The sequence below is a fragment of the Mandrillus leucophaeus genome, unplaced genomic scaffold (assembly GCF_000951045.1).
Source record: "Mandrillus leucophaeus isolate KB7577 unplaced genomic scaffold, Mleu.le_1.0 Scaffold80, whole genome shotgun sequence".
NCBI lineage: Eukaryota > Metazoa > Chordata > Mammalia > Primates > Cercopithecidae > Mandrillus > Mandrillus leucophaeus.
The window spans coordinates 1,362,362-1,387,448 of record NW_012108697.1 but is presented as its reverse complement, the minus strand read 5'-3'; the positions used below and the strand labels follow the sequence as shown (position 1 = coordinate 1,387,448).

Sequence of the window (25,087 nt, the reverse complement as noted above, 5' to 3'; positions counted from 1 at the left end):
TTGCCCTCCATGGATGCTGTACCAATTTACATTTCTACAAGCAATGTTTGCGAATGCTCATTTCACCCTGGAAACATCGTATATGGTTTTTTGCTAAATGGATGGGGAAAAATGCTATTTCATTATGGTGAGCCCAGGTATCTTTCCATTAAAGAGTTATTTGTATTTCCTGTTCTGTGATCTCTGTTCAAATCCTTTGCCCATTTTCTGTTGGATTGTTGGTCTTTTGTAGGTTGATTCTTTTTTTATATATATATTGAGGAAGCTAACCCTTTAACATGAATTGCACATAATTTTTCCATTTTGTCTTTATTTTTTTATTCCGTTAAGGTATGTTTCATCCCACAGAAGTTGGTTTTTTTTTTGGTGCATTCACATTTATCAATCTTTCCTTTATAGCTTCTGGATTTTAATAGAAAGCAAGGTCTTTTTACACATGGAAATTTTAGAAATTCTCCTGAGGTTTTCTAGAACTTTCATATTTAGATTTTTCACCCCAAAATCTTGAATTCATTTACAGTTTATCCTTTATTTTTTGTGGATTGCTCTCCAGTTGTCCCAATATCATTGACTGACTAGATCATCTTTTCCCCCTGGTTTGAGATGCCCCTTTTTAATCACACACTAACTTCAAGGAAAACCTAGGAAGCTCTCCTTCCCAGAAGCTTCTTCCCGAGATCACCTACTGGTCTGTCTTCCTGTGTCCATCTCCCCCATGTGCCCACTGAAGACTGAGATTTCATTCTGCTTAAGGTGCCGAAGAGCTCCTCCCCAGAGCACCCTGCCTGCAAAAGGGAACCCCACCCAGCTGATCCGGAGCAGATGCCGCCGGCCTGGTGTGGCAGGGCGTTTCCATCATCTCCCAAGTCCCAGGCCTGTCGAGGGAACGGCAGTGAGGGAATTCAAGTGAGGAGCAGAGGGCAGCATCATTGCTTAAACATGACTCACTTGGCCCATTTGCACTCTTGGCCAGAACTAGGGTTAGTTTTGAGAATAGTAACAGAGAATGTTGTTTCTCCAGGGGTTTTGGAGAACCAATGATGAGGTGCAGGCCTTGGGCCCTCGGGAGGAAACCTGAATGTTTGTAGCCTTCTCTGCTCAAGACATGCTAGTGCTTTAAGGATCCAGAGAGCGACTTTACTCAGTGTCCCTTCTCCAGTTTTGCAAGGCATTGGATCTCCTGTGGCCTCCTCAATTAGGACACAAAATCTATGTGGATTCACCAGTGTTCTCCTTCATTACAGAAGAACTTCAGCCCCAATGCTGGTCGTCTCAGTTGTGGATGCTGATTGTCCCCCAGGTCTGACTGTGGTCTAGAGACCTGGACTTTCTCTAACTTGGCAGGAGCAGGTCTGGCGGGGCTGACCACCCAGTCAAGGACTGGGTTGTGGGGTGGCTGTGCTTAGTGATGAGTTATCAGTGATGGTGGCTGTGGTTAGCTTCGCAGCAGCCCCAGTTGGGTCAGTAAGTGTTTTGCTGCTGGCCTGTGCTGGCTGCTAAGAAGGCAGGAGTTATAACTGGGTCTTAGGGAAGACCATAGGCACAAAGTCCGATGGCCTGGCTGCCTTTCTTACTAGTCCTGGGCAAGTAAGCATTTGCCTTGGGCCAGATGTATATATTCTCCACATTGGGATTTCTCCACCCATAATGTGGGTGTTAATAGTGACTCTGTGGATTAAATGAGATAGTGCATGAAACTGCTCAAGACAGCACTGGCAGCTGGGAGGCAGTTGGTAAAAGTGAGCGGAGACCCTGCCCTAAAGATTCACAAGCTCAGCTGAGAACACTGCCAGAATGTTCAGCTGCCTAGCAGAAGGTCAGTCAAGAAGATTGAATTGGGGTCGTCAGTGCAGAACACAAACAGATTTGGCTGGTTTTTTTTTCCAGGTTCTCCAAATGGGTCTTTGGAACTTCCTCCCAGGGAGACAGGAGAAAGCTCTGGCATTGGTGTTTGTTGAGTGGGTGGGAGGCAGGGTTGTTAACCTTTCTTGCTCCTTCTTTCCTCTTAGGAATGTTTTTGACTTGACCCCAGTCTCGGGTCCCTGAGCCCACTGTCTCCTACTGCAGGTCAGAGTGGGAGCGTTCCAGTTCAGTTCCACTCCTCATCTGGAATTCCCCTTGGATTCATTTTCAACCCAACAGGAAGTGAAGGCAAAAATCAAGAGGATGATTTTCAAGTATGTATGATCAGATACTGCTGTGGTTAGGGTGACACCAGCTGCTCTTAAAATTGCTCCATTGAAGGGTTTGGTCCTGCTCTGGGCTCACAGAGAGGACTGTGGGCTGCTTTCAGGGGCCCAGCTGGGCACAGTTGGTCACACGAATTCCATTCTCAAGGCTGCCCCTCCTTATTGCATGATAATGTCCCAGGTAGGAATTTAAGTGGAAGTAAAAAAATTTGCTGCTGTGATGTATAGTTGTCAATTACCTGGGAGAAAGTGCTATTGAAGGTCACGAATGGGGTTAAGAGCCTGGAGGAATAGGAGGAACACTGAGTCGTAATCCCATTTCTGTCTCTTGTGACCACTGCAGCTTGGACAGTTCACCGCACTTCTCTGAGCCTCATTTTTGTGGTCTAAAAAGAGCAAGTGCCCTCTGTTATTGAGAGTGCTTTAAAAATTATGACTATCTGGTTATGTGCTCATACATATACACACCTTATGTGTTAGTCTGTTCTTGCATTGCTATAAAGAAATACCTAAGGTTGGGTAAATTATGAAGAAAACATTTATTGGCTCATGGTTATGCAGGCTGTACAGGAAGCATAATGCCAACATCTCCTGGTAAGGGCCTCGGGAAGCTTCCAATCATGGTGGAAGGCAAAGGGGAAGCAGGTGCATCACATGGAGGGAGCAGGAGCAAGAGAGAGGAGGAGGTGGCACACATTTTAAAACAACCTGATCTTATGTGAATTCACTCATCACCAAGGGGATGGTGCTAAGCCATTCATGAGGGATCCACCCCCATGATCCAGACACCTTCTACCAGGCCCCACCTCCAACACTGCATTACAGTTCAACATGAGATTTGGAGGCAACAAACATCCAAACAATATCACCCTCTAAATATATATATATAGTCATATGTTTACTTACATTATAAGTTAGCTGATGTGTGCATCTGAATATGATATGTGTATATGCTCTTATGTTTTTATACACATATTTTATGTATTTTACATATATATACATATAATCTATACACATGTGATACATATATATGCATATATACATATGCACATATTTACACATACATGTATATACATACACATATATAATGTTCTTCACAAGCCCTCACAGAATAATGACTTTGACTTGCCCCTTGCCATTCTGGTCTCTGGATCCACTCTGTGCTCCTGCTGCCCCTTGTACTAGTGTCCACTGAAGTCCTCCGAAGTCCATGGTCAGAGCCGTTTTTGGCTGTCTCCTCCCATTGCAAAGGCTCTGAGCTCTGAGGGCCTTTTTCCAGTTGCAAGCCTCTGTAGTTCTGTCGGTGCTCTCAGGAAACCTGAGGCCCTACAGTGGGTACATCAGGGACTCTGGGAGCCCTGCGGACCTCAAGAATGTCTGAGTAACCCTCACTGACTTTTATCTTGGACTATCTATCCCAGCCCTTTCCTCTGCCCTTGAACAGATTAAGGGGCAAGTCATCATGCAAGAAAGTACAAAAGGAAAGAGCTCATTAATATGTGTTCAAAAAATACATTAGTGCACATTGGCCTTTTCTTCCCCTGGAGCCTTGTGCCCTTGGGGCCTCCAAGAATTGGCTTCTTACAGAGAATAGTCTCAGCCTTGCTCCGTATCTTTGACAAAGACACACAGTGCTGGGACTTCCTCCCAGGTTTGTGGAATCACTCTCTGCTCTTGGTATATTTAGGAATCCGCGCTTGGTTTTTGAAGCACGCTCTCACTCTGTTGCCTAGGCTGGAGTGCAGTGGCACTATATTGGCTCACTGCAACCTCCACCTCCCAGGCTCAAGCCATCCTCCCACCTCAGCTTCCCAAGTAGCTGGGACTGCAGGCATGCGCCACCACACTGGGCTAATTTTTCTATTTTTGTAGTGATGGGGTTTCGCCATGTTGCCCAGGCTGGTCTTGAACTGCTGAGCTCAAGCAATCCACCTGCCTTGCTCTCCCAAACTGCTAGGATTACAGGTGTGAGCCACTGTGTCCAGTCAGGAATCTGCACTTTTTTTTTTTTTTTTTTTTTTGAGACGGAATCTTGCTCTGTTGCCCAGGCTGGAGTGCAGTGGCGTGATCTTGGCTCACTGCAAGCTCCAACTCCCAGGTTCACACCGTTCTCCTGCCTCAGCCTCCCAAGTAGCTGGGACACAGGTGCCTGCCACCACGCCCGGCTAATTTTTTGTATTTTTTAGTAGAGATGGAGTTTCACTGTGTTAGCCAGGATGGTCTTGATCTCCTGACCTTATGATCTGCCCGCCTCGGCTTCCCAAAGTGCTAGGATTATAGGCGTGAGCCACCACGCCCGGCTGAATCTGCACTTTTAAAAGACCTCTCCCCACCCTCCGCTGTGATTGTTATACACACTAATTTTTTAAAAACAGCTTTATGGAGATATATTTTATATGCCATAAAGTTAACACATTTAATGTGAAATATACTCAGTGGTTTTGAGTATATTTACAGAGTTAAGCAACTTTTACTCTAAGTTTTGAACATTTTTATCACCTCGCAAAGAAACCTTGTAAGTAGACATTTTTCCAAAGAAGATAGACAAATGGCCAATAAGTACACAAAAAGATTATCAACATCATTAACTATTAAGGAAATGCAGATCAGAACCTCAGTGAGCTACCATGTCGTAGCCACTACGATGGCTCAAAGACTGACAAAAACAAGTGTTGGTAAAGCTGTGGATAAAGCAGAGCCCTCATCCATTGCTTGTGGGTTTGTAAGTGGTGCGTGCCACATTGGAAAAAAGTTTGGCAGTTCTCAAAATGTTAAACATAGATTTAGGTATGACCCAGCAATTCCACTTCAGGAGAATTAAAAACATGGGCACACAAAAATAGTTGTATGCTAATGTTCATACCAGTGCTATTTATAGCAGCTCCAAAACGGAAACAATAAAAAATCCTCAACTAATGCATGTATAAACAAAATGTGGTATATCCAAATAATGGAATACTACTCAACTGTAAGAATGAATGAAGTACTGATTCATGGTATAGCATGGAGGAATCTTGAAAACATTAGGTTAAGTGAAAGAAGCCAGGCATAATAGGTCACATACTATATGATTCCACTTTTTTTGTTTTTTTGAGATGGCATGTCATTCTATCACCCTGGCAGGAGTGCGGTGGCGTGATCTCAGCTCACTGCAACCTCCGCCTCTTGGGTTCGAACGATTCTCCTACTTTAGCCTCTTAAGTAGCTGGGACTATAGGCACCCGCCACCACGCCTGGCAAATTTTTGTATTTTTAGTAGAGACGGGGTTTTGCCATGTTGGCCAGGCTGGTCTCGAACTCCTGACCTCAGGTGATTCACCTGCCTCAGCCTCCCAAAGTACTAGGATTAGAGGCGTGAGCCACCGTGCCTGGCCATGATTCTACTTTTTATGAAGCGTCTAGAATAGGCAAATCCATGAAGATAAGAAGTGGACTGGTCATTGCCAGGGGCTGATGGGAATGAGGAATGGCTGCTAATGGGTATAGGGCTTCTTTTGGGGGTAAAGAATATGTTTTGGACTTAGATAGTGGTGATGATTGCACAGCTTTGTGAATATACTAAATATCACTGAATTGTACACTTTAAAAGTGTGAATTTTATGTTATATAAGTTATATCAATAAAGTAGTTACAGAAATTTACCCATTATATGCAGTATGCATTTTCAGAGGAAAAAGGCTGTTGGTATAAGTTTAAGGCTAAAAGTCAAAGACCATTTGAGTGACTTTGACTCAAAGAATTCAGCTCTGCTCTTGTCTGAAAAACTAATCAAATCTCAAAGAATCGGTACAAAAGGAGCAAGGAGAATTGAGATCATCTAGTATGTTTTCCATCCCTTATTTTACAGAGGAGGATATTGAGGCCGAGAAGAAACAGGTGCCCTGGCCAGGATCAGTGGGTTACACTGCCAATCCAGTAGGCCCCACCCAGCTGTCCTTTCCCACCTCTTATCATGCTCCCTCTCCCACACCCCCCAGATGATTAGTTGAGCTGCTTTTCAGCTGTGTTGAGGTCATAACTAAGGGCTGGAGAGCATTATTTATAACATACGAAATGCAGAGACACACTAAGATTGAGGGTGGAGAATGAAGACTTCTTATGTGTCTGAACAAGGTCAGCTCTTCTGGGGCTGTGTATGGTTAGCACTTATGTTTCCTAGGACAACTGTAAGTGACAACAAACAAGGAAAGGAGGTGCTGATTTTTGGCCCCAGTTGTGGGGTTACTGAGGACACTAAAAATGAAGACAAGCTGTTATGAATCAGAACGGAGGAACATGGGCCAAATGGGAGTGATGACCTTCCTGGGGCACTTTATTCTTCTTCTACAGTGAAGTTTTGTTTTTAAATTTTAAACTTTTGTAGGTACGTAGTAGGTGTATATACTTATGGGGTATATGAGGTGTTTTGGTACAGGCATGCAATGAGTAATCATCACATCAGGGAGAATGGGGTATCCATCCCCTCGAGTGACAGTGAAATGTTAAATGCTTGACTGATTAGGACAGCTCGACCCAAACCCAGGAACTTGCCTTTCCAGACCAACGCAATCCCCCAAAAGTATGTTTTGAGGTAGTTAAGAAACCACTCTGACAACCACCTTACTGCTACTATGCAAGAAGTTTAAAAAACATTGCAGTCAAACCTTCCAACATTGCATCCCACGATAACATAAAATCAAGATAAGACCTGGCTGCTGATTGGTTCCTGAATGCACAGAGCTTCTGGCCTGCTGGCTGCCCAGCCGTGCTCATTTCATTAATCTCATAGTAACACAACCCTGTGTTTACTGTGACTGAATTTTTTGGACTCCCTCCATAGCTTTGTCTCCACTTTACCTTAGTACAAAACTGTTGATGGCTTTCCCTGGCCTCTTTCAAACCACATTAACGTTGAAATGTGGCTTTTAGGTTAGAATTACAAAGCATTTTGTCCTTGTTTTCCCTTAATATTATTTGGTATGTGCTATTACATAAAGCTGTATTATTTTTCACGTTGATCCTTTTTAATGATTATTTAATAATCCAAGTTCAGCTATCACAGTATATTTAATCTCCTAAAAGGTAACATTTAGGTTGATTCCAGAATTTTTGTCTGTTGTTGAGAAGAAAAGATGTAATCAGCATCACTGTACCTACAGTGGGTTTTCTTTTCTTTTTTTTCGTTTTGAGACGGAGTTTCGCCCTTTCACCCAGGCTGGAGTGCAGTGACGCAATTTCGACTCACTGCAACCTCCGCCTCCCGGGTTCAAGTGATTCTCCTGCCTCAGGCTCTCCTGAGTAGCTGGGATTACAGGCACCCGCCACCACACCCGGCTAATTTTTGTATTTTTAGTAGAGATGGGGTTTCACCATCTTGACCAGGCTGGTCTTGAACTCCTGACCTCAGGTGATCCACCCGCTTCGGCCTCCCAAAGTGCTGGGATTACAGTAGTGAGCTACCGTGCCAGCTGGGTTTTCTTATGAATTATTATTATTGTTAAGACAGGGTCTTTCTCTGTCACCCAGACTGGAATGCAGTGGGGGCGATATCAGCTCACTGCAACCTCCGCCTACCTAGTTCAAGTGATTCTCCTGCCTCAGCCTCCCGATAGCTGGATTACAGGCCCCCGCCACCATACCTGACTAATTTTTTTTTTTTTTTTGTATTTTTAGAAAAGATGAGGTTTCACCATGTTGGCCAGGATGGTCTCTAACTCCTGACCTCAGGTGATCCACCCACCTCAGCCTCCCAAAATGCTGAGATGACAGGCATGAGCCACAGTGCCTGGCCTCTTATGAATTATTTTTCATAGTCTGTTTCATGGCCTGCTGACATCAGAATGACTTGCGGGGAGGTGAGGGAGGGAGGGAGGGAATGCTAGTTTGAATTCTAGATTCTCAGGCCAGGTTGCAGACCCACCAATTTGGACTGTCAGGGAATAGGACCTGAAAATCCACATCATTAAGTCTCCTGAGAGATTTTTATGAACACTAGAATTTGAGGCTAGACTCAAAAGATAAACTTCTTACAGTAGGCCGCTGTGGGTTCATTTTGGTAACAGCCACCCACTAGGTCCTCACAGGCGCTGGACCCAGCATTTCATCCTCTAACAATACTATTTCTTTTCCCCTTTTAACATGGAAGGAAACTGGGACTCAGGTCAAGTAACTTTTCCAAGTTTACCTGCTAAGATATTGCAGAACTAATATTTGAGCCCCTCCACCTCTGGAACTCATGTTCTTTATTACTTGTCTGCACTGATAGCAAAATGTTTTGATTCTAGCCCTCCCACTGCCCCTATCCAAAAGTTCATGCATGGCAGTCATAACCCCCAAGACAGTAGCTGATCTGTGAACTTTCATCTTGTAACCTAGTTTAGTCCAATTTGAGAGAAATTAGAAAAATCCTGGTGAGACTCTGGCCTCAGAGCCCCCCTGTCTGGGTTCAAGTCCTGCCTTCACCACTCATGAGCGGCATAACCTTAGTTTACACCCTTCTCTGGACTCTCCTATTCCAGAAAGCTATGGTGAGAATTACATGAGAATATGCTAAGCGTATGTAGATGAACATAGGTTGAGCACAGCATCTGGCACGTGCTAAGTGGCCAGGAAATATTAGCAGTTATTACCACTATTCTCTGAGTGGGGTTTCCTCGTTGGTTAAATGTGGAAGTAGATGCTGAGCTCAGAACAGACTCTCAGGCAGAAATGCTTCCTGGAGTAAGCGGAGAGGTTTCTTCTCACATCTCAGAGGTCAAGCCATGAGGAATCTCACCTTACCTTGGTTGCAAGCCAGCAGACAGGGTTCTTGTGGGAAAGCCTTCACAGGGTGCTGAGGTAGAGAGGGTGACAGCATCGGTTATCACTGCTGAGCAATGTGAAGGCCTGTGTGGTGGGCAGCCTGGGCTCTCATGTCTCTGAAATTTAATTTCTCTGTAACCACAGACTGATAGTTGTGAAGAGGGAGGCCCAGACCCACTAGAAAATCTGAATGGGCCAGATGTGGTGGTTCACACCTGTAATCCCAGCACTCTGGGAGGCCAGGGCAGGTGGATCACCTGAGGTCAGGAGTTCGAGACCAGCCTGGCCAACACGGTGAAACCCTGTCTCTACTAAAAATACAAACATTAGCAGGGCATGGTGGTGAGTGCCTGTAGTCCCAGCTACTCGGGAGGCTGAGGCAGGAGAATCGCTTAAACCTGGGAGGTGGAGGTTGCAGTGAGCTGAGAGTACACCACGGCACTCCAGCCTGGGTGACAGAGTGAGACTCCGTCTCAAAAAACAAGAAAACAAAATCTGGATGGAACCCAAGCCTTCCCCTGAAGGTGGTAGGTGGAAAGGAAAACCAGTTTAACTCTGAAGGGGCCCAAGGGCAGACCCCTGTGAGGAACAGAACAGAGTGTGGGGAACAAGTACTTTTTCTTTTCATTCCTAAAGCTGTGAGCCTATAGGAGTGATAATGATCAGATGGGCCACAGGGGAGGGGAGGCTTTGGGGAGAGAAGGCAAGGACTGGTTGAGAACCTCAGAATCCAAGAACATAGCCAGGAGGCCATAGGGCTCAGTGGCCAGTGGCTAGAGGCGCAGGTTGCTTCAAAGCCACTGAAGCACCTTGACTTTGGATGAGAAGAAAGTTTTGTGAGCATTTAGGCGGACAGTTTAGAACGGGGGTGGCAAACTTTTTCAGTAAAAGCTTGTATAGTAAATAATTGTATTTTCAGGCCAGTGCTCTCTGTGTAGACAGTACATAAATCAGTGGGTATGGCTGTTTTCCAATAAAACTTTATAAAAATGGACAGCAGGCCAGATTGAGCTGACTCCTGGAGAGGAAAGAGCATCAACTTCAAAATCAACCAGACTGGGCTTAAACTCCAGTTCCGACCTCCACTAGCCAGATGAGAGTCACGTGCCTTCACGAGTATGTAACTATCTGTTAAAGAACTTGGGCTTTGGAAGTGGAGGGCCCTGGGTTCAAGTCCTGCCTTCACCACTCATGAGTGGCATAACCTTAGTTTAGACCCTTCTCTGGACTCCCCTATTCTAGAGAGCTGTGGCGAGAATTATATGATAATATGCTAAGCATATATAGATAAACATGAGTTGAGCACAGTGGCACATGCTAAATGCCTGGGAAATATTAGCAGTTATCACTGTTCTCTGAATGGAGTTTCCTCGTTTGTTAAGTGTTAAGATTAGCACTTTTTACCATGGATGTAAGGATTACATTCAGTAACAGGTGTGTGTGTGAAGTGTCTGGCATAAAGTAAAATGTCAGCACTAATATTATCCTTTAGAAATGGAAGCCATTCTGCTCTCCCAGGAGCCCTGGAAGAACACTCTTTTTAAATATAAGAACTCTTTGGTGAAGGAAACTGTATTAGTGGGAATCAGAATTGGGTTGGTGGTCTTCGGTATCTAATGTGTGATCCAGCAGGGTGTGAGAGGAGTTAGGGGCGCTTGGGAGTCAGTGGTGTAGGTGTGGTCTTCCTCTTCGAAGACTCATCCGTGTTGGTATGCTCTGTTTTTCTTTGATAAGCCCATTGTCCAAGCCAAGCTCTGCTCACTAGCTCCAGAACACAGGTTGCATTGCTCACTGGTGTCTTTGCTTTAACCCCTTCCTGTAATCAGGATGGCTTCTTCCTTTCCTCATCAGCGGATTCACCAAGACCTCATTTAAAAGCTCTTTCCCCCGAAGTCTGTTCCCTGACAGCTGCACCCCACAATGAATCTGCTCCTCCGAATTCCTGTTATTTGCATCCTTGCATTTCTGTTTACTTGCTGTCTTGTAGATCCCGTATCTTTAACTAGACCGGGAGTTCTTTAAGGGGCGGGATCGTGGTTATACTTCCTGGTCTCCATTTCACTATCTTCCCTCTAGTGGATCCACAGTAAATACTCATGGGTTGAAAACAAGTAAGTGAATTTTTAACCGATGCAAATGTCAGTATATATATTGTAGGCAAGACAGTTAATTCTAGGAGTTGTCAGCTATTGTTGACATTTTTTAACTTTATGGAGCACCGCAAAGCAAACTGCCCTTTAAGAGCTTGCTTGTGTTAGAAAGCAATAAAAGTGAAGAATATTCTAGGGCTGGTCTATAAATCCTTCCCAAGCACAATTTTCACGCTGTTTGCCTGTCTTGCTGCTGAATGGAGAGCACTTTGAGGACTGAGGGGAAGGTGGAACCACAACATGAAAGGAGCCTGGATTCCTGAGTAGCTGCTTGGAGGGGAGCCAACCAGGAGAGATGCTTGGGCAGGAGGACTCATGTCAGACTTGCATGAAAAATAAACACACATACACACACACACACACACACACACAGAGCAGGCAATGCCCATGCCTCTTGTCAGTTGGATGTTTTCACATTAGAAGAATGACCATAGTTAGGGTTGAATTACAGGTAGGCATTGCCTTAATTTATGGTTGGTACAATCTGAGTGTAAATGTGCCCCCCATCTAGAGTCTGTGGTTAGTCACTATTACAGAATAATGCTCCCACAGGGTTTTCTCTGTGTGTACAGTTGATAACCACAGTAATTCTATCAGCGTCACAGTGTTGATCATGTTTGGATGGGCTACAAACCACTGAATAGTTTGGCTGCAACAGGGACTGACTCACAATTCAGTAACCTAAAATCCATTGTAGTGAGTCATTATTTTCTGTCCAGCTGACACTCAAAGCTGGCAGTCCTCTCTCTGACAGGACACTTACAGGAGTCTCCTAATTTGAGATTTAGCAGAGATACTGCTCTGGGATTCCAGGACTAGTCAACAGTTCCTCTAACTGAGCTGTGAGGATGAGAGAGTCTCAAGCCATGGCAAATAGAGCACCACTGGCATCCCGATGAGATGGGACCCCTGTAGTCTGCCCTGATCTGGAGGTGGTCAGACAGCTCAGCCTTCCAGCTCCCAACCCTGAATCTGGACATGGCCCACAAAGGCCTGGATCACAGAAAAGACTCATCACACCTTTGCCTTGAAGCCCTGTCCTTCACTCTTATGGATCCTTCCTCATACAGTTTTCCTAAGCTCAGTTATCTGCTTTCCCAACCCAAGATGTTGAGCCATAACAAGAAGGAGATGACGCAGGAATGAGGAGATGGGAGGCAGGTATCAGACAAATGACAAGAGCTGTCGGCCCAGAGTCATCACTCGGGGAGGAGAAAACACACCCAACACACAAAGAATGACATTATTACAGAATACAACAGAGACTTGCAGGGTGAATCTCAAGTGCATGGAAAAAGTAATTTCTGTTCATTGTTGTGGTTTAGATGGTAGAACTATCACTTTGAGCCTCTGCTAGGAGAAGGTGACCTTTTGCTAATAACAGAAGAGCCCATCCATTTCAGGCTCTCATCCCAACTTCACCTCCTTGCATCACTCACTTTGCTTCTTTTTTCCTTCTGGGTGTGCACAGAGGAGGGCGCACGGAGACGGGACTTGCTCTGAAATACCTTCTGAACAGAGGGTTCCCTGGAGGCAGAAATGCCTCTGTGCCCCAGATCCTTGTCATCGTCACTGATGGGAAGTCCCAGGGACATGTGGCACTGCCAGCCAAGCAGCTGAAGGAAAAGGGTGTCACTGTGTTTGCTGTGGGGGTCAGGTTTCCCAGGTAAGAGCCTCAGTCACCCTGGAACAAGCCCTCAGGTGGTCAGCCTGGGGATCACGTCATGGCCATGGGAAGGGAGGGGACTGGAAGAGCTGTCCGGGTCCTTCCCTGGATCTGTCTTTTCCTCACTTTGCCATTTTGGCTCCAGTGCACAGGAAGCTTCGATCTTTGGGAGCCTAAGCATTTGCATTGACTTTGGTTTTGTTTGAACACTTGGTTGCAAGTACCAGAAATTCTGCTGAAATTTATTTGGGCAAAAATGGAAATTCATGGAGTCATCTCATTCACTGGGTGGGATGGGGGTCCCTCGGGGTGGGCAGGAGCCAGGGACTTCAGTGTGATCAAGATTCTTCCACACATCTCTGCTGTTCCCTGCCTGTTGCCTCCTCTCTTACCTGACTTTCTTAGGAAGCTGGAACTGGAGCTGCGGGTGGTGCCCAGCTCACATCTTCAGAGCTCCACCCTGGAGAGAAAAGACCCCTTTCCACAGTTTAACAATGCAAGAAAACCCTCTAATCAACCTGAGGCAGAGCCCACTCTTGGGGCCAGGGGAGGGGGAGTCTGGCTGGCCACTCCCCTTTACCCCATTTGTCTAGCTGCTGGGCAAATAGGCTTTCCTAGAAGAGAGGAGGGTACAGATGCATTCTGTTACCAGCTGTGCTTGCTTGTTTACTTGCTGTTACCTAGAACCACTTTCTTTCATTTCCATTCTGGTTAACTGTTTTCCTCACCAGCTATGGGTCTGACAAAACCAGACACTAAATCTGTGCTGCCATCCACAAGGAAGCCATGGCCTAGGAGATGAGTGGGCAGGAGAAGGGTGGGTACAGGGCCACAAGCTGTCACAACCCCTTGGCACAGGTGGGAGGAGCTGCATGCCCTGGCCAGTGAGCCGAGAGAGCAGCATGTGCTGTTGGCTGAGCAGGTGGAGGACGCCACCAACGGCCTCTTCAGCACCCTCAGCAACTCTGCCATCTGTTCCAGCACCACGCCAGGTAAGACCTTCCAGCCTGGAGGGAGTGGAAGTGCCATGTGGGGTCAGGGAGGGCTCCCTGAGGCAAGAGGTCAGGACCCAGGAGCCTCCCAGGGAGGGAGGGCAGGCAAGAGAGAGACCGGCAGCCTCCACCCTGAGCACTCTGCTGTCTCCCTGTGCCTTGCCCTGTGGCTTTCCCAGCTGGGAGCCCCGAGCTTGTCTTCATGGAGGTAGAGAGGCCCAGGGCTTGAGACTCAGACGTAGTAGGTTCCCTGTCCCCTGCTCAAGAGAGAGCCAAGTCTCCTGCCCCTGCCTTGGTCCACACAGAGGAGCACAAGGAGGCTTTCTGCTTGGTGCAAGATCCCTGCATTCTAGTTGTCCTTGTCAGGGTTCACGCAGGAGCCAGAGTGATGACATTATGTGGAGTGTACATGTGTGCACATTATGTAAAAGCTGTGTCGGGTGGGGCCCAGCAGAGGAGATGCTTAGAGACTGGATGCCCCGCTGAACAGGCAGAGCAGGGCCGCTCACCTGGAGATGTGCCCTGACCTGAGAGAGCGGAAGGTGGCCAGCCTGGGGGTGTGGTGAAAACTCCCAGGAGCGGGAGCAGCCGTTGGGGGAGCATGTGTGGCGGGAGGAGGTGGAACCCTGTCTCCTCCGTGGGTGCGGGTGTGTGTTGTGGACACAGACTGCAGGGTCGAAGCGCACCCCTGTGAGCGCAGGACGCTGGAGATGGTCCGGGAGTTCGCCGGCAATGCCCCGTGCTGGAGAGGATCGCGGCGGGCCCCTGCGGTGCTGGCTGCACACTGTCCCTTCTACAGGTTGGTCTGCAAGCTCTGGGCTCGGCCTGGGTGGAGATGAAGGCCCCCACCCCTGAGCTGTGGGGAGGATAGCACTTTGGGGCCCTGCCATGGAGACTGTGACGGGGATTGAAGCAGACCTGGGAGGGAACCAAGGACATAGCCATGGGAGAACAGGGAGAGGTACAGCTACTCGGTATCAGCATCCCTTAATCCACAGCCCAGGCACCCAGGGCGAGCGCCGGTGGCAGGGTCACAGGCATTCTGGAAGGCTGGTGAGTGAGCCAAGCGCTGACCCTGCAGGGCAGTGGTCTCCACTTGTGATATTGATTTGGTAATTTGGTTTCTCTGAGCACCAGTTTCCACATTATGGGGGCTGAGTGAGGCAGGAGGATCAAGATGAATTCCAATCAGGGAGGCTGTGGGATGCTGGGTTCTTCGGGATTGGAGCCCAGGCACCCAAGAGCACCTGCTGCCCGGCCGCCAGCCCATCCCTCCCAAACACTCCCCACGCCATTCCTTTAGACTATCTGCCATTCAGCACCTCTGTCTGGAGTCCAGTGACCGTGCTACTCTCCCTTTCTGGGGGTCCAGGGCAGTGTTTGAATCAGCTACATCTTGCCCATTGGTCCTCCTCCAGTGATGAGCTCATAGCACAGCACACAGCAGTGAAATTGATTGGCTGAGAAGCCTCAGGGCTGTGCTGGGCTGATGGAAAATCCAAAGACTGTTTCTCTGGGACAGATCAGTCCCCTACAAGAGGGTCAGAGGAGATGGGGCCTCATGCCACATCGGGGCCACCAGAGGCTCTCCTCACAACCCAAGCTCTTAAGTGAAAGGAGGAGTTGATTTGTTCCTTGATGGCCACGTTCTAAGTGCCCGCTCAGCCAGGCAATATGTGATAAGGAGACAGCACAGTTGCTGCCCCCAAGGAATCGTGGTCTAGAGCAGGGCATTGGAAAAGGAGACCAGAGGCCACCCTGAGGCATCCTAGGTGCTGGGGTGGAGTCTGTCCTCTCTGGGATGTCACAGAGAAGGGGCCGCTCGAGCAGTTTTGCAGGATTTGGAACTGTGGCGGTGGGCAAGGTGCCCAGAGCCGGGAGCAGGTGGGAGAGGCTGGTGGCCGCAGTGTATACTTCCTGGGCCTTGCATTCAGACTCTGCTGTCAGCCTGCTGAATTTTTAATCCTAGCAGCACCACTAGGGAGCTGTGAACTTACCACTGCATGTTTCTGCATTTGAAAAGGGGTGTGATAATAATCATAACTGCCCTACAGGGTTGTTGAGAGCATGCGGTGATTTAATAGGTAGATGCGTTAATATTGCAGGCTCCTAGAATGAAGCATTTGGGAGCTCTTTATCTATTTCCTTACTCAAGAAATACCCACGGAGGGCGTCCTGTGCTCCCCGGCACTCACCCAAGTCCTGGGGAATCAGCACCAGCATCTCAGAAACACATCTACCCTCACAAGCTGATGCTCTAGTGATGGGAGGCAGCCATTCAAAAATGAATACAGAAAATAAACTGTTCAGTGGTAGCAGGTGTTGTGGAGGAACACGACAGCAAGACGGAGATGTGGTGGGGTAGGCGGGAGCGCTGGGGCAAGGTCACAGTTTGAAATGGAGTGGCCAGGGAGGGCCTTGCAGAGCATGTGGCATTTGTGTCCAGACCTGAGGGAGGTGGGGAGCGAACTGTGTGCAGGTCCCTGCGAAGCCCTGTGGGTAGTGTCTGCACCATAAATGCTGATTCCCAGGGAGGCCTGAGTCAGGGAGCGGGAGGGGCCCAGGGAGCTTTCTGGGCTAGGACTTGTGGCTTTATTATGAGGTCGCTAGGATAGACATGGAAGAGAAGACGATTTCTCTTGAATGAGCTGGCAGTTTGGCATACTTTGTTTTTATTGTTATCATTTTTTTGAGACAAGGTCTTGCTCTGTCACCAGGATGGAGTACAGTGGCAGGATCATGGCTCAGTGCAGCCTCAAAATTCCAGGCTCAAGTGATCCTCACATTTTAACCTCCTTAGTAGTTGGGACTACAGACACGCACCACTGTGGCCAGCTAATTTTTAAGGTTTTTTTTTAAAATTTATTTTTAAATATAGATGGGGTCTCACTATGTTGCCCAGGCTTGTCTTAAACTCCTGAGCTCAAGCCATCCTCCTGCCTCAGCCTTTCATAGTGCTGGGCCAGGCCCAGCCTTGGCAATCTTTATTTCAGCAACTCCATGAGCTCTTAATTGACTTGGCTTTTACTCCATTTTACCCCAGGGAAGACCCTGCCCTAGAGGAGCACCTGATTGGCCTGCCCCTGGCGTGGGCAGCCCAGGGCAGGATCTTGTTGGAAGAAGCCTTATTTGGAGAACTTTAGGGAATGTTTTTGCCAAGGCCCAAGAGTCTCCTCAGGTGAGGCCGTCCCAGGAATTGCTGCCAACCCAGAGTGGGCTTTCTGCCCCCGGATGAGGAACTGCTCCTGTGAGAGCAGGGCACATGGCCCCAGAGACTGAGGAGAGGCGAGGATGAGGCCCAGAGGGCAGAGTGGGGGGATTTGGGGTCATGGTCAGGGTTTGGACCCCAGCTCTGCTGTGTTCCAGTAACTATGTGACCTCAGGGGACCTAAGTCAGCCCTCAGAACCCATTTCCCTATCTGGAACATGGAGGGAACCATCTCTTCAGGTAGCTGTGGTTAATGGAACACCCGCGGGTGGAAGCCACCGCAGGAATGGTGGCTGCTGTGTTATCACAGAACGTTAGTTCTCCAGCAGACCTGAGAAGTCATTGAGCCCAGTGGCTTGCATGTCTTCACCTGCAGAGCCTCGTGTGGATACTTGTTGTGCAGACCAGATAGAAGCAGCACACCTGGGGTGGAGGGGTGGGGCTGGGGCACTGCGGGAGGCCTGGAGCTTTGTTCCTTCAGTCCTCTTCTCTCCCCATCAAAGCTTTAAGAAATACAGTTGAAAACTGCAGATAGAATTACTATACAAAGAAGAAAGTGAAGACCAGAGGAGGAAAGTAACATGTCTGTGGTCACACAGCCAAAATCCAGTTGCCCATTTCCCAATATTTCTCTCCCTACTGCATTGTGAGCCTTGGAAAGTAACTTATAATAAAAAGCTGTTGCTACAGTTTGAGGTTTTGCATGTGGATGTCTCTATCTTCAAATGTGATAGCCAGCTATGTTACCTCTTTTTCTTTTTTTTTTTTTTCCCCTTTTTGAGTTGGAGTCTTACTCTGTTGCCCAGACTGGAGTGCAGTGGCGCGATCTCGGCTCACTGCAACCTCCACCTCCCGGGTTCAAGCGATTCTCCTGCCTCAGGCTCCTCAGTAGCTGGGATTATAGGCACACTATGCCCAGCTAATTTTTTATTTTTAGTAGAGGTGGGGTTTCACCATGTTGGCCAGGCTGGCCTCGAACTCCTGACCTCAAGTGATCTGCCCACCTTGGCCTCCAAAGTGTTGGGATTACAGGCGTGAGCCACCACACCTAGCCTTTTTTTTTTTAATTGTCACTGGATAGTTGAAACATTTCCTGCTCTATGTGCAGAGAAAAGTTAGGGTAGAATCAAGAAAGAAAACCAGGAAGTCTTTCTTCTGCACTGGAATCTTCCATCAGCTTTTGGTGTTGTAAATCATCTTACGTTTCTGCCCTCCCCTTACACCTCTGATCTGTCTATCATTCTGTTTCCTTGGATTGTAGCTGGAAGAGAGTGTTCCTAGCCCACCCTGCTACCTGCTACAGGACCACCTGCCCAGGTATGATCTGCCTGTTGGATTACCGGTTCTTTCAGGGCCCTGGACCCAGGCTGCTTTGTAAAGGGGCTTTTACAATCCTGGGACAGAGGGTGGGGTTGTGACTGGCTCCAGGACGGAGGGATGGGGCGCCTGGTGGGCAGAGGAGAGTGTGCTCTTCACTCACTCCATGGTGTTTGCTCATTAAGAATGGAGTGGCGGCTTTGGGATTACTCCCCTGAACCAGTGTTATGTGCATTGGTGAGAGGCAGAGAAAGGCAGGCACCGAGCACCAGCTTTGCAGACATCCTCAAAGCCAGCACCAAACTCAGGGCAAGATACCTGAATGATTTCCTCCTCTATAAAATGGGGCGATGTTTACCCGATGTCCAGAAGCCCATTTCCCTCCTCCATATGAGAGGAGGCATCGTATATGAGGTCCTGGTGAAGATTCGGTAGATAATGCCCATGGAAGTAATGCCTCAGCTGTAAAATCCCAAATTAACGTGAGGAATCATCGATGCCATTATGCATCATTCAGCATGGTTCCCCAGTGTGCCCTCACGGTCCCTCACCATCCCTCACCTGGGGTGCCAGTGACCCCACTGACCTGGGAGCTCAAAATTGCACTTGAATGTGTAGGTGTCAGTCCTGGGGTGGATTTGCTACTCCTGATGAGTAGCCCGTCTCCCGGAAGCAATGCCAGCAGTTAGACACACAGGCAGGGTAGTGAGCGTCCCTATTTGGGGTTAGGTGATCCCTTCAGTATGTTCTCACGGTTTGCAGTTCCAGCACCACGGCCTCTGAAGCATAGGGGAATCTGAGAGTGGAGCTGTTTCTGCTCAGTAATTAAGGTTTGAGGACTTATGGTTTAGAAACTAGAGTGAAATGGCTTTCAATCCCAGCTCTACCTCTTACCAATGATCTGACCTAGGGCATGTGACTTCTATTCATTTAGCTTCAGCTTCCTCATCTGTCATATAGGGTTTTTATAGTTCCTACCTAAGGTTGTGACAGTGAAATGAGAAAAGCAGTGTATTGTGCTTAGCACAGTCCCTGGCACATAATAGATGCTCAGTTAAAGGCCACTGTTGCCAATGTCAGTGAGCCTCCAGTTATTTCCAGTCTCCCGACTGATACAACCGCAGCCCCAGTGAGGTGCCTAGACTTAGCCTTAATCTTTTCTGACTTTGAAAAGTCTATACTTTAATTATAATGATGTGGCCATCAAGTAACAGATTAATATTTTTAAGCAAAAAGGACAAGAAAATGCCAGTCCCAATTGTGACCACACTCAGCTGCTTCTCCAGCCCTTGGAATACACAATCACATGAAGACCCTGTTTGTTTTCTATAACCCTGGGAAGGAGGTCATGTGGTTTTAGCTGCATTTTGTAATAATTGACAAGGAAAGTGATGAGATGCTCAGGCATGGAGCACAGGGAATCATAGATCAGACACTTCAGAATGGGTCAGATTTTGACACAGGCTGTGGTTTCCCATGTAAACTTTCAGCTTTGAAGAGGCCTTGCTCATAATTTGGGTCTCATATCTAAAAGTCAATACTGTCATTACTGGTTGGGGAGTGTTTTTTTAGTACTGAGACTTTCTGCGGATTAATTCATTTAATCCTCATGATAACCCCACAGAACAAGTTCAGTTCCCATCACTCCTTTTGAGATGAGGATAGGAAGATGGGAGATGTTAATTAAGGTGCTGGAGGAAGTGGAAGGGCCACATTCAGTGCTGAGCAGCCTGACCGCAGGATCCGAAGGCTGGTGTGTTTTGCTGTGCCAGGCGCAGAGGCCATTAAGACGACCCTGTGTAGAACTTAGAAGACAGGGCCCCATTGGCACCACAGCTCTCTTTCAGTCTTGAGGCACCCACACTTGATGTCACAGAGAGCTTCCTCCTTGTCAAGCTCCAGTCTGACACCAGTTCATCACATAGCACCTTACAAAGCCTGCTACAGAGCATCCTTTACCAACCGTGCCCAGCTCCTCCTCTATGGACTCGGCAGTGCTTTCCCCTCTGCTACAGGTTTCCTGGTGAACTGTGAGGGAAGGAAGGGGCTGGCCACTGTTAGAGCAGGAAACCAGCTGCACCCACACCTCTGGCCAGTCCTCTCTACTCCTCTCTACTCCTCTGTGCTATGGTGCTTAGCGGTTAATGGGCATCTCTCTGATAGGCCCCTGTGACTCGCAGCCCTGCCAGAATGGAGGCACGTGTGTTCCAGAAGGACTGGACGGGTACCAATGCCTCTGCCCGCTGGCCTTTGGAGGGGAGGCTAACTGTGGTAGGTATGCACCGGCCCTGTAAGACTGCCCACTGGGGAGCAAGGAGAGGACAGGCTCCCCTTTTCACTGCACACCCTTCCAGCTTCTGGGTAGAAACTGGCCCTCAAGCCATCTGCTTTTCAGTGCACCACTGGTCTGCGGTTCACGTGGTGCAGCCTCTCAGTGTTCCGTGAGTAGATAATTCGGGTGCCTGAGCTCTGGAGGAGACAGTAGCTCCCAGCTTATTAGCTGCAGAATGGTCATTGCTTGAAGTTTGAGTGCTGCCCAGCCCAGCTGAAGGCAGGAGTCTACCCAATTCTGGCTCCTAGTCCTGGGCAGAGTCTTTTCTTCTCTATTCTATGAAAGCAGAGAAAGGAGCCCCAACTCCTTTTGATTTTAGAGGTGTGAAATGAAGATAATAGTAGGCTTTACCTCATTGGGTGGTTGAGAGTTTTAAATAAGATTATGCAAAGTGCTTAGTATCATGCTTGATGCATATAAGGGCTTGCTGAACAGTCACTTTTAAAAACGTGACAACTGGGTTAGTTGAAGATCTATATGAAAACATTAATCTTGACCCTGTACCTCACAACCCTTCCAGAAGTCAATTCTAGCATGGCTATAGACCTCCATGCAAAAGGCAAAGCAGTGAAGCCTCTAGAAGCAAACACAGGAGCATATATTCATGATCTTGAGGTAAACAAAGATTTCTCAGGGCACACACTGGACTAACCATAATGGAAAAAAGTGATAACGTAGATGGCATTTTGTTTTTTTTAAGTGGCTAAATGGAGACCCTTAGCGAGTGCCAGGAGTGCCGTGTCTGGCCTTGTCTCTAACCCTGAGACGAGCACCGGTCACTTAAGCTTGGGGGCCCACAGTTTCTCTGCCCCATCTCCCTCCTGGGACGGGGTTTCTCCTGCCTTGCGTGGTAGTTTGGCGTCTCGGGTGGGACAGATCGCATGCTGCAAGGCCATGGCTTGACTGTGGGTGTTGCTGTGATCCCCGCAGCCCCGAAGCTGAGCCTGGAATGCAGGGTCGACCTTCTCTTCCTGCTGGACAGCTCTGCGGGCACCACTCTGGACGGCTTCCTGCGGGCCAAAGCCTTCGTGAAGCAGTTTGTGCAGGCCGTGCTGAGTGAGGACTCTCGGGCCCGAGTGGGCGTGGCCACGTACAGCAGGGAGCTGCTGGTGGCGGTGCCCATTGGGGAGTACCAGGATGTGCCTGACCTGGTCAGGAGCCTTGATGGCATTCCCTTCCGTGGTGGCCCCACCCTGATGGGCAGTGCCTTGCGGCAGGCGGCAGACCGTGGCTTTGGGAGCGCCACCAGGACAGGCCAGGACCGGCCACGCAGAGTGGTGGTTTTGCTCACTGAGTCACGCTCCGAGGATGAGGTCGCGGGCCCAGCGCGTCACGCAAGGGCACGAGAGCTGCTCCTGCTGGGTGTAGGCAGTGAGGCCGTGCGGGCAGAGCTGGAGGAGATCACGGGCAGCCCAAAGCATGTGATGGTCTACTCGGACCCTCAGGATCTGCTCAACCAAATCCCTGAGCTGCAGGGGAAGCTGTGCAGCCGGCAGCGGCCAGGTAAGGTCCCGGTGCCTGACCCAGGGCCGCTGGTCAGCAGGCAGGTCCTTTCTCCTTTTGGCTACCACCTAACCATCATTCTCTGCCAGTACCCCTTCTAGGGGCTGAAACCACAGCCCCACTCTTTTAGTTACCAGTCACATAATTTCTCAGTTTACCTGTCAACAAAAATGGGACTAACAGTAGTACTTCCTGAGAGACCTTTAGTGAGAATTAAGTAAGATAGGTGGTGTACATGCTTAGTACAGAGTAAGCACTCAGCAAACTCTAGGTGTTGCTGTTACTATTAATCATGATTTTATTATTGTTACAAAGAGCTCTGAATCTACCAAGCGGGCTCCAGAGCAGCAGCTTGCCAGCTCCTTTGATGGCAATCCACAGGAAAAAGTGCATTCCTGGTGCACACATGCACATGTATGCACACACACAGATGCACGTGCATGCACACCTGCTGGTACAGCCACACACAACTGAAACAAACGCTTCCTGAGAGGATACTTACCCTGTCTACCTGGGAGGGATTCTGACATTTTTCTCTTCTGTTTTGCAAACCATGAAGTTGATTTTTTATGACCCTATTGGAAGGCACTCTAGAGAACACTGTTTCCGTGCAAAGGCCTGGCCCGTGGCCAGAGATGTCGTAACTGAAACACGTCCTTTTTTTCTTTTGAGACAGGGTCTTGCTGTTACCCAGGCTGGAATGCAGTGGCACGATCATAGCTCACTGCAGCCTCGAACTCCTGAGCTCATGTGATCCTTCCACCTCAGCCTCCAGAATAGCCAGGACTACAGGTGCACAACACCATGCCCAGCTAATTGTTTTATTTTTTATAGAGATGTGGTCTTGCTGTGTTGCCCAGGCTGGTCTCGAACTCCTAGGCTCAAACAATCCTCCTACCTCAGCCTCCCCAAGTGGAGGGATTACAGGCATGAGTGAAATGCATCCTTCATAGGGCTCCTGGAGTTCTCCCTTGGTAGGTGGGCATGGGAAGCTACAGATGCGATTCTGCTTCTCAGCCCTGATGCCACCGCTCTCCCCAAGGTGAGAAGCATTCCCTCCTGTAAGGGGGAAGGACAGGGACTGGCTGCCCACTTCCACCTTGCCCCTCCAGGCTGGCCTAAGTGCTTTTGTTCTGCTTCTTTGTTTGGTTGGATTTTTTTAAAAATAATAATTGTAGATTTATAGGAAAAAAAAGGACAATAGTGGAGAGTTCCCTATACCCCACACCCAGTTTCCCCTCCTATTTACACCTTGCATTAGTATGGCACAGTGTTATTATTAATGAACCAGTATTGATACATTATTATTTAGTGAATCCATGCTTGATTCATATTTGTTTAGTTTTTACCTGATGTCTTTTTTCTGTTCCAGAATCCCATCGAGGACCCCACAGTATATGTAGTCAGCCACCTTCCCCATAGCTGTGATAGTTTCTCAGACGTTCCGGGTGTGGGAGTGGTTTTAAAAACCAATAATCAGAGCATCAGATCCTCTAACTTCACACTTAGAATTTCCAGTGATTCCCCTTTGCACTTGGAACAAAACCCAAACTCTATCTCCTGGCTTCTGAGAGCTCCCTGTGGCCTGGTCCCCATAGGCCTCTCTGCATGCCCTGCATGGGACAGGCCTCTGGCTCATACTTACTTGTCTTTCAGTTCTTAGATGAAATGTCACTTCCCCAGAGAAGCTCTGACCCCTTCTTCCAGTCTTGTTAAGTTACCTACTGGTAACATAAGTCCCCTGCTTTTCCCTCCAGGCTGCCGACATCATTTGTAATTCTATGTTCATTTCATGTCTGTTCCCCTAGACTGTCAGCCTGTTGACAGCAGGCATGGGCCCATTTTGTCCATACAGCATCGAATTAGTGCTCTGCATACTGGGGATGGATGAAGGCACAGGTGAAGATGTTGTCACAAAGGGTTGCCCAGAAGCCCCATGGGTTACATAGGACAGGAACTTACTTCTCTCACATACAGTTCAGAGGTGAGTGGCCTGGGCCAGCAAGGCTTGGTCATCTTATGGCTTCTACCTTGAGGTCCAAGGTCACCATTTCTCAGCCGGCAGGAAGAGGGAGAGGGGAAGTGGAAGGTAAGCAGCTTCCAGCTGCATGAATTTGAAATTGATCACATCCGTCAGAACTTAAGACACGTGGCCACCCTAGCTGCCAGGAAGGCTGAGAAATGTGGTCTGGCCAGGCACTCATCTTCCTGTTAATATTCTAGGAAAGTGCTGTTCTGTGGCTAAAAGGAAGACAGAGAGGGTGGATTCTGCCGTGAAAAGAGCACCCTGGCTGACCTGGGCCCTACCCAACCAGGCAGTCCCTGGGTCCCGTCGAGGGGCTCTGACTGGCAGATCCACTGCTGACGCCCCTCTGCTTGCTCCTGCAGGGTGCCGGACACAAGCCCTGGACCTCGTCTTCATGTTGGACACCTCTGCCTCAGTAGGGCCTGAGAACTTTGCTCAGATGCAGAGCTTTGTGAGAAGCTGTGCCCTCCAGTTTGAGGTGAACCCTGACGTGACACAGGTCGGCCTGGTGGTGTATGGCAGCCAGGTACAGACTGCCTTCGGGCTGGACGCCAAACCCACCCAGGCTGCGCTGCTGCGGGCCATTAGCCAGGCCCCCTACCTGGGTGGGGTGGGCTCAGCCGGCACCGCCCTGCTGCACATCTATGACAAAGTGATGACTGTCCAGAGGGGTGCCCGGCCTGGTGTCCCCAAAGCTGTGGTGGTGCTCATAGGCGGGAGAGGCGCAGAGGACGCGGCTGTCCCTGCCCAGAAGCTGAGGAACAATGGCATCTCTGTCTTGGTCATGGGCGTGGGGCCTGTCCTAAGCGAGGGTCTGCGGAGGCTTGCAGGTCCCCGGGATTCCCTGATCCACGTGGCAGCTTACACTGACCTGCGGTACCACCAGGACGTGCTCATTGAGTGGCTGTGTGGAGGTGAGTGGGG

At 48.6% G+C, this 25,087-nt stretch overlaps 1 protein-coding gene across 1 annotated transcript in view; it reads left to right on the top strand.

Annotated features, from left to right (window-relative positions):
* Positions 1–25,087, top strand: part of VWA2 (von Willebrand factor A domain containing 2) — a 51,459-nt gene that overhangs the window by 21,458 nt on the left and 4,914 nt on the right. Inside the window, exons 5-12 of the mRNA XM_011967498.1 lie at positions 2,068–2,177; positions 12,591–12,785; positions 13,644–13,777; positions 14,444–14,576; positions 18,247–18,302; positions 20,466–20,573; positions 21,565–22,137; positions 24,526–25,077. Coding sequence (XP_011822888.1) covers positions 2,068–2,177; positions 12,591–12,785; positions 13,644–13,777; positions 14,444–14,576; positions 18,247–18,302; positions 20,466–20,573; positions 21,565–22,137; positions 24,526–25,077 — 1,861 coding nt within the window. The remainder of the gene's footprint in view (positions 1–2,067; positions 2,178–12,590; positions 12,786–13,643; positions 13,778–14,443; positions 14,577–18,246; positions 18,303–20,465; positions 20,574–21,564; positions 22,138–24,525; positions 25,078–25,087) is intronic.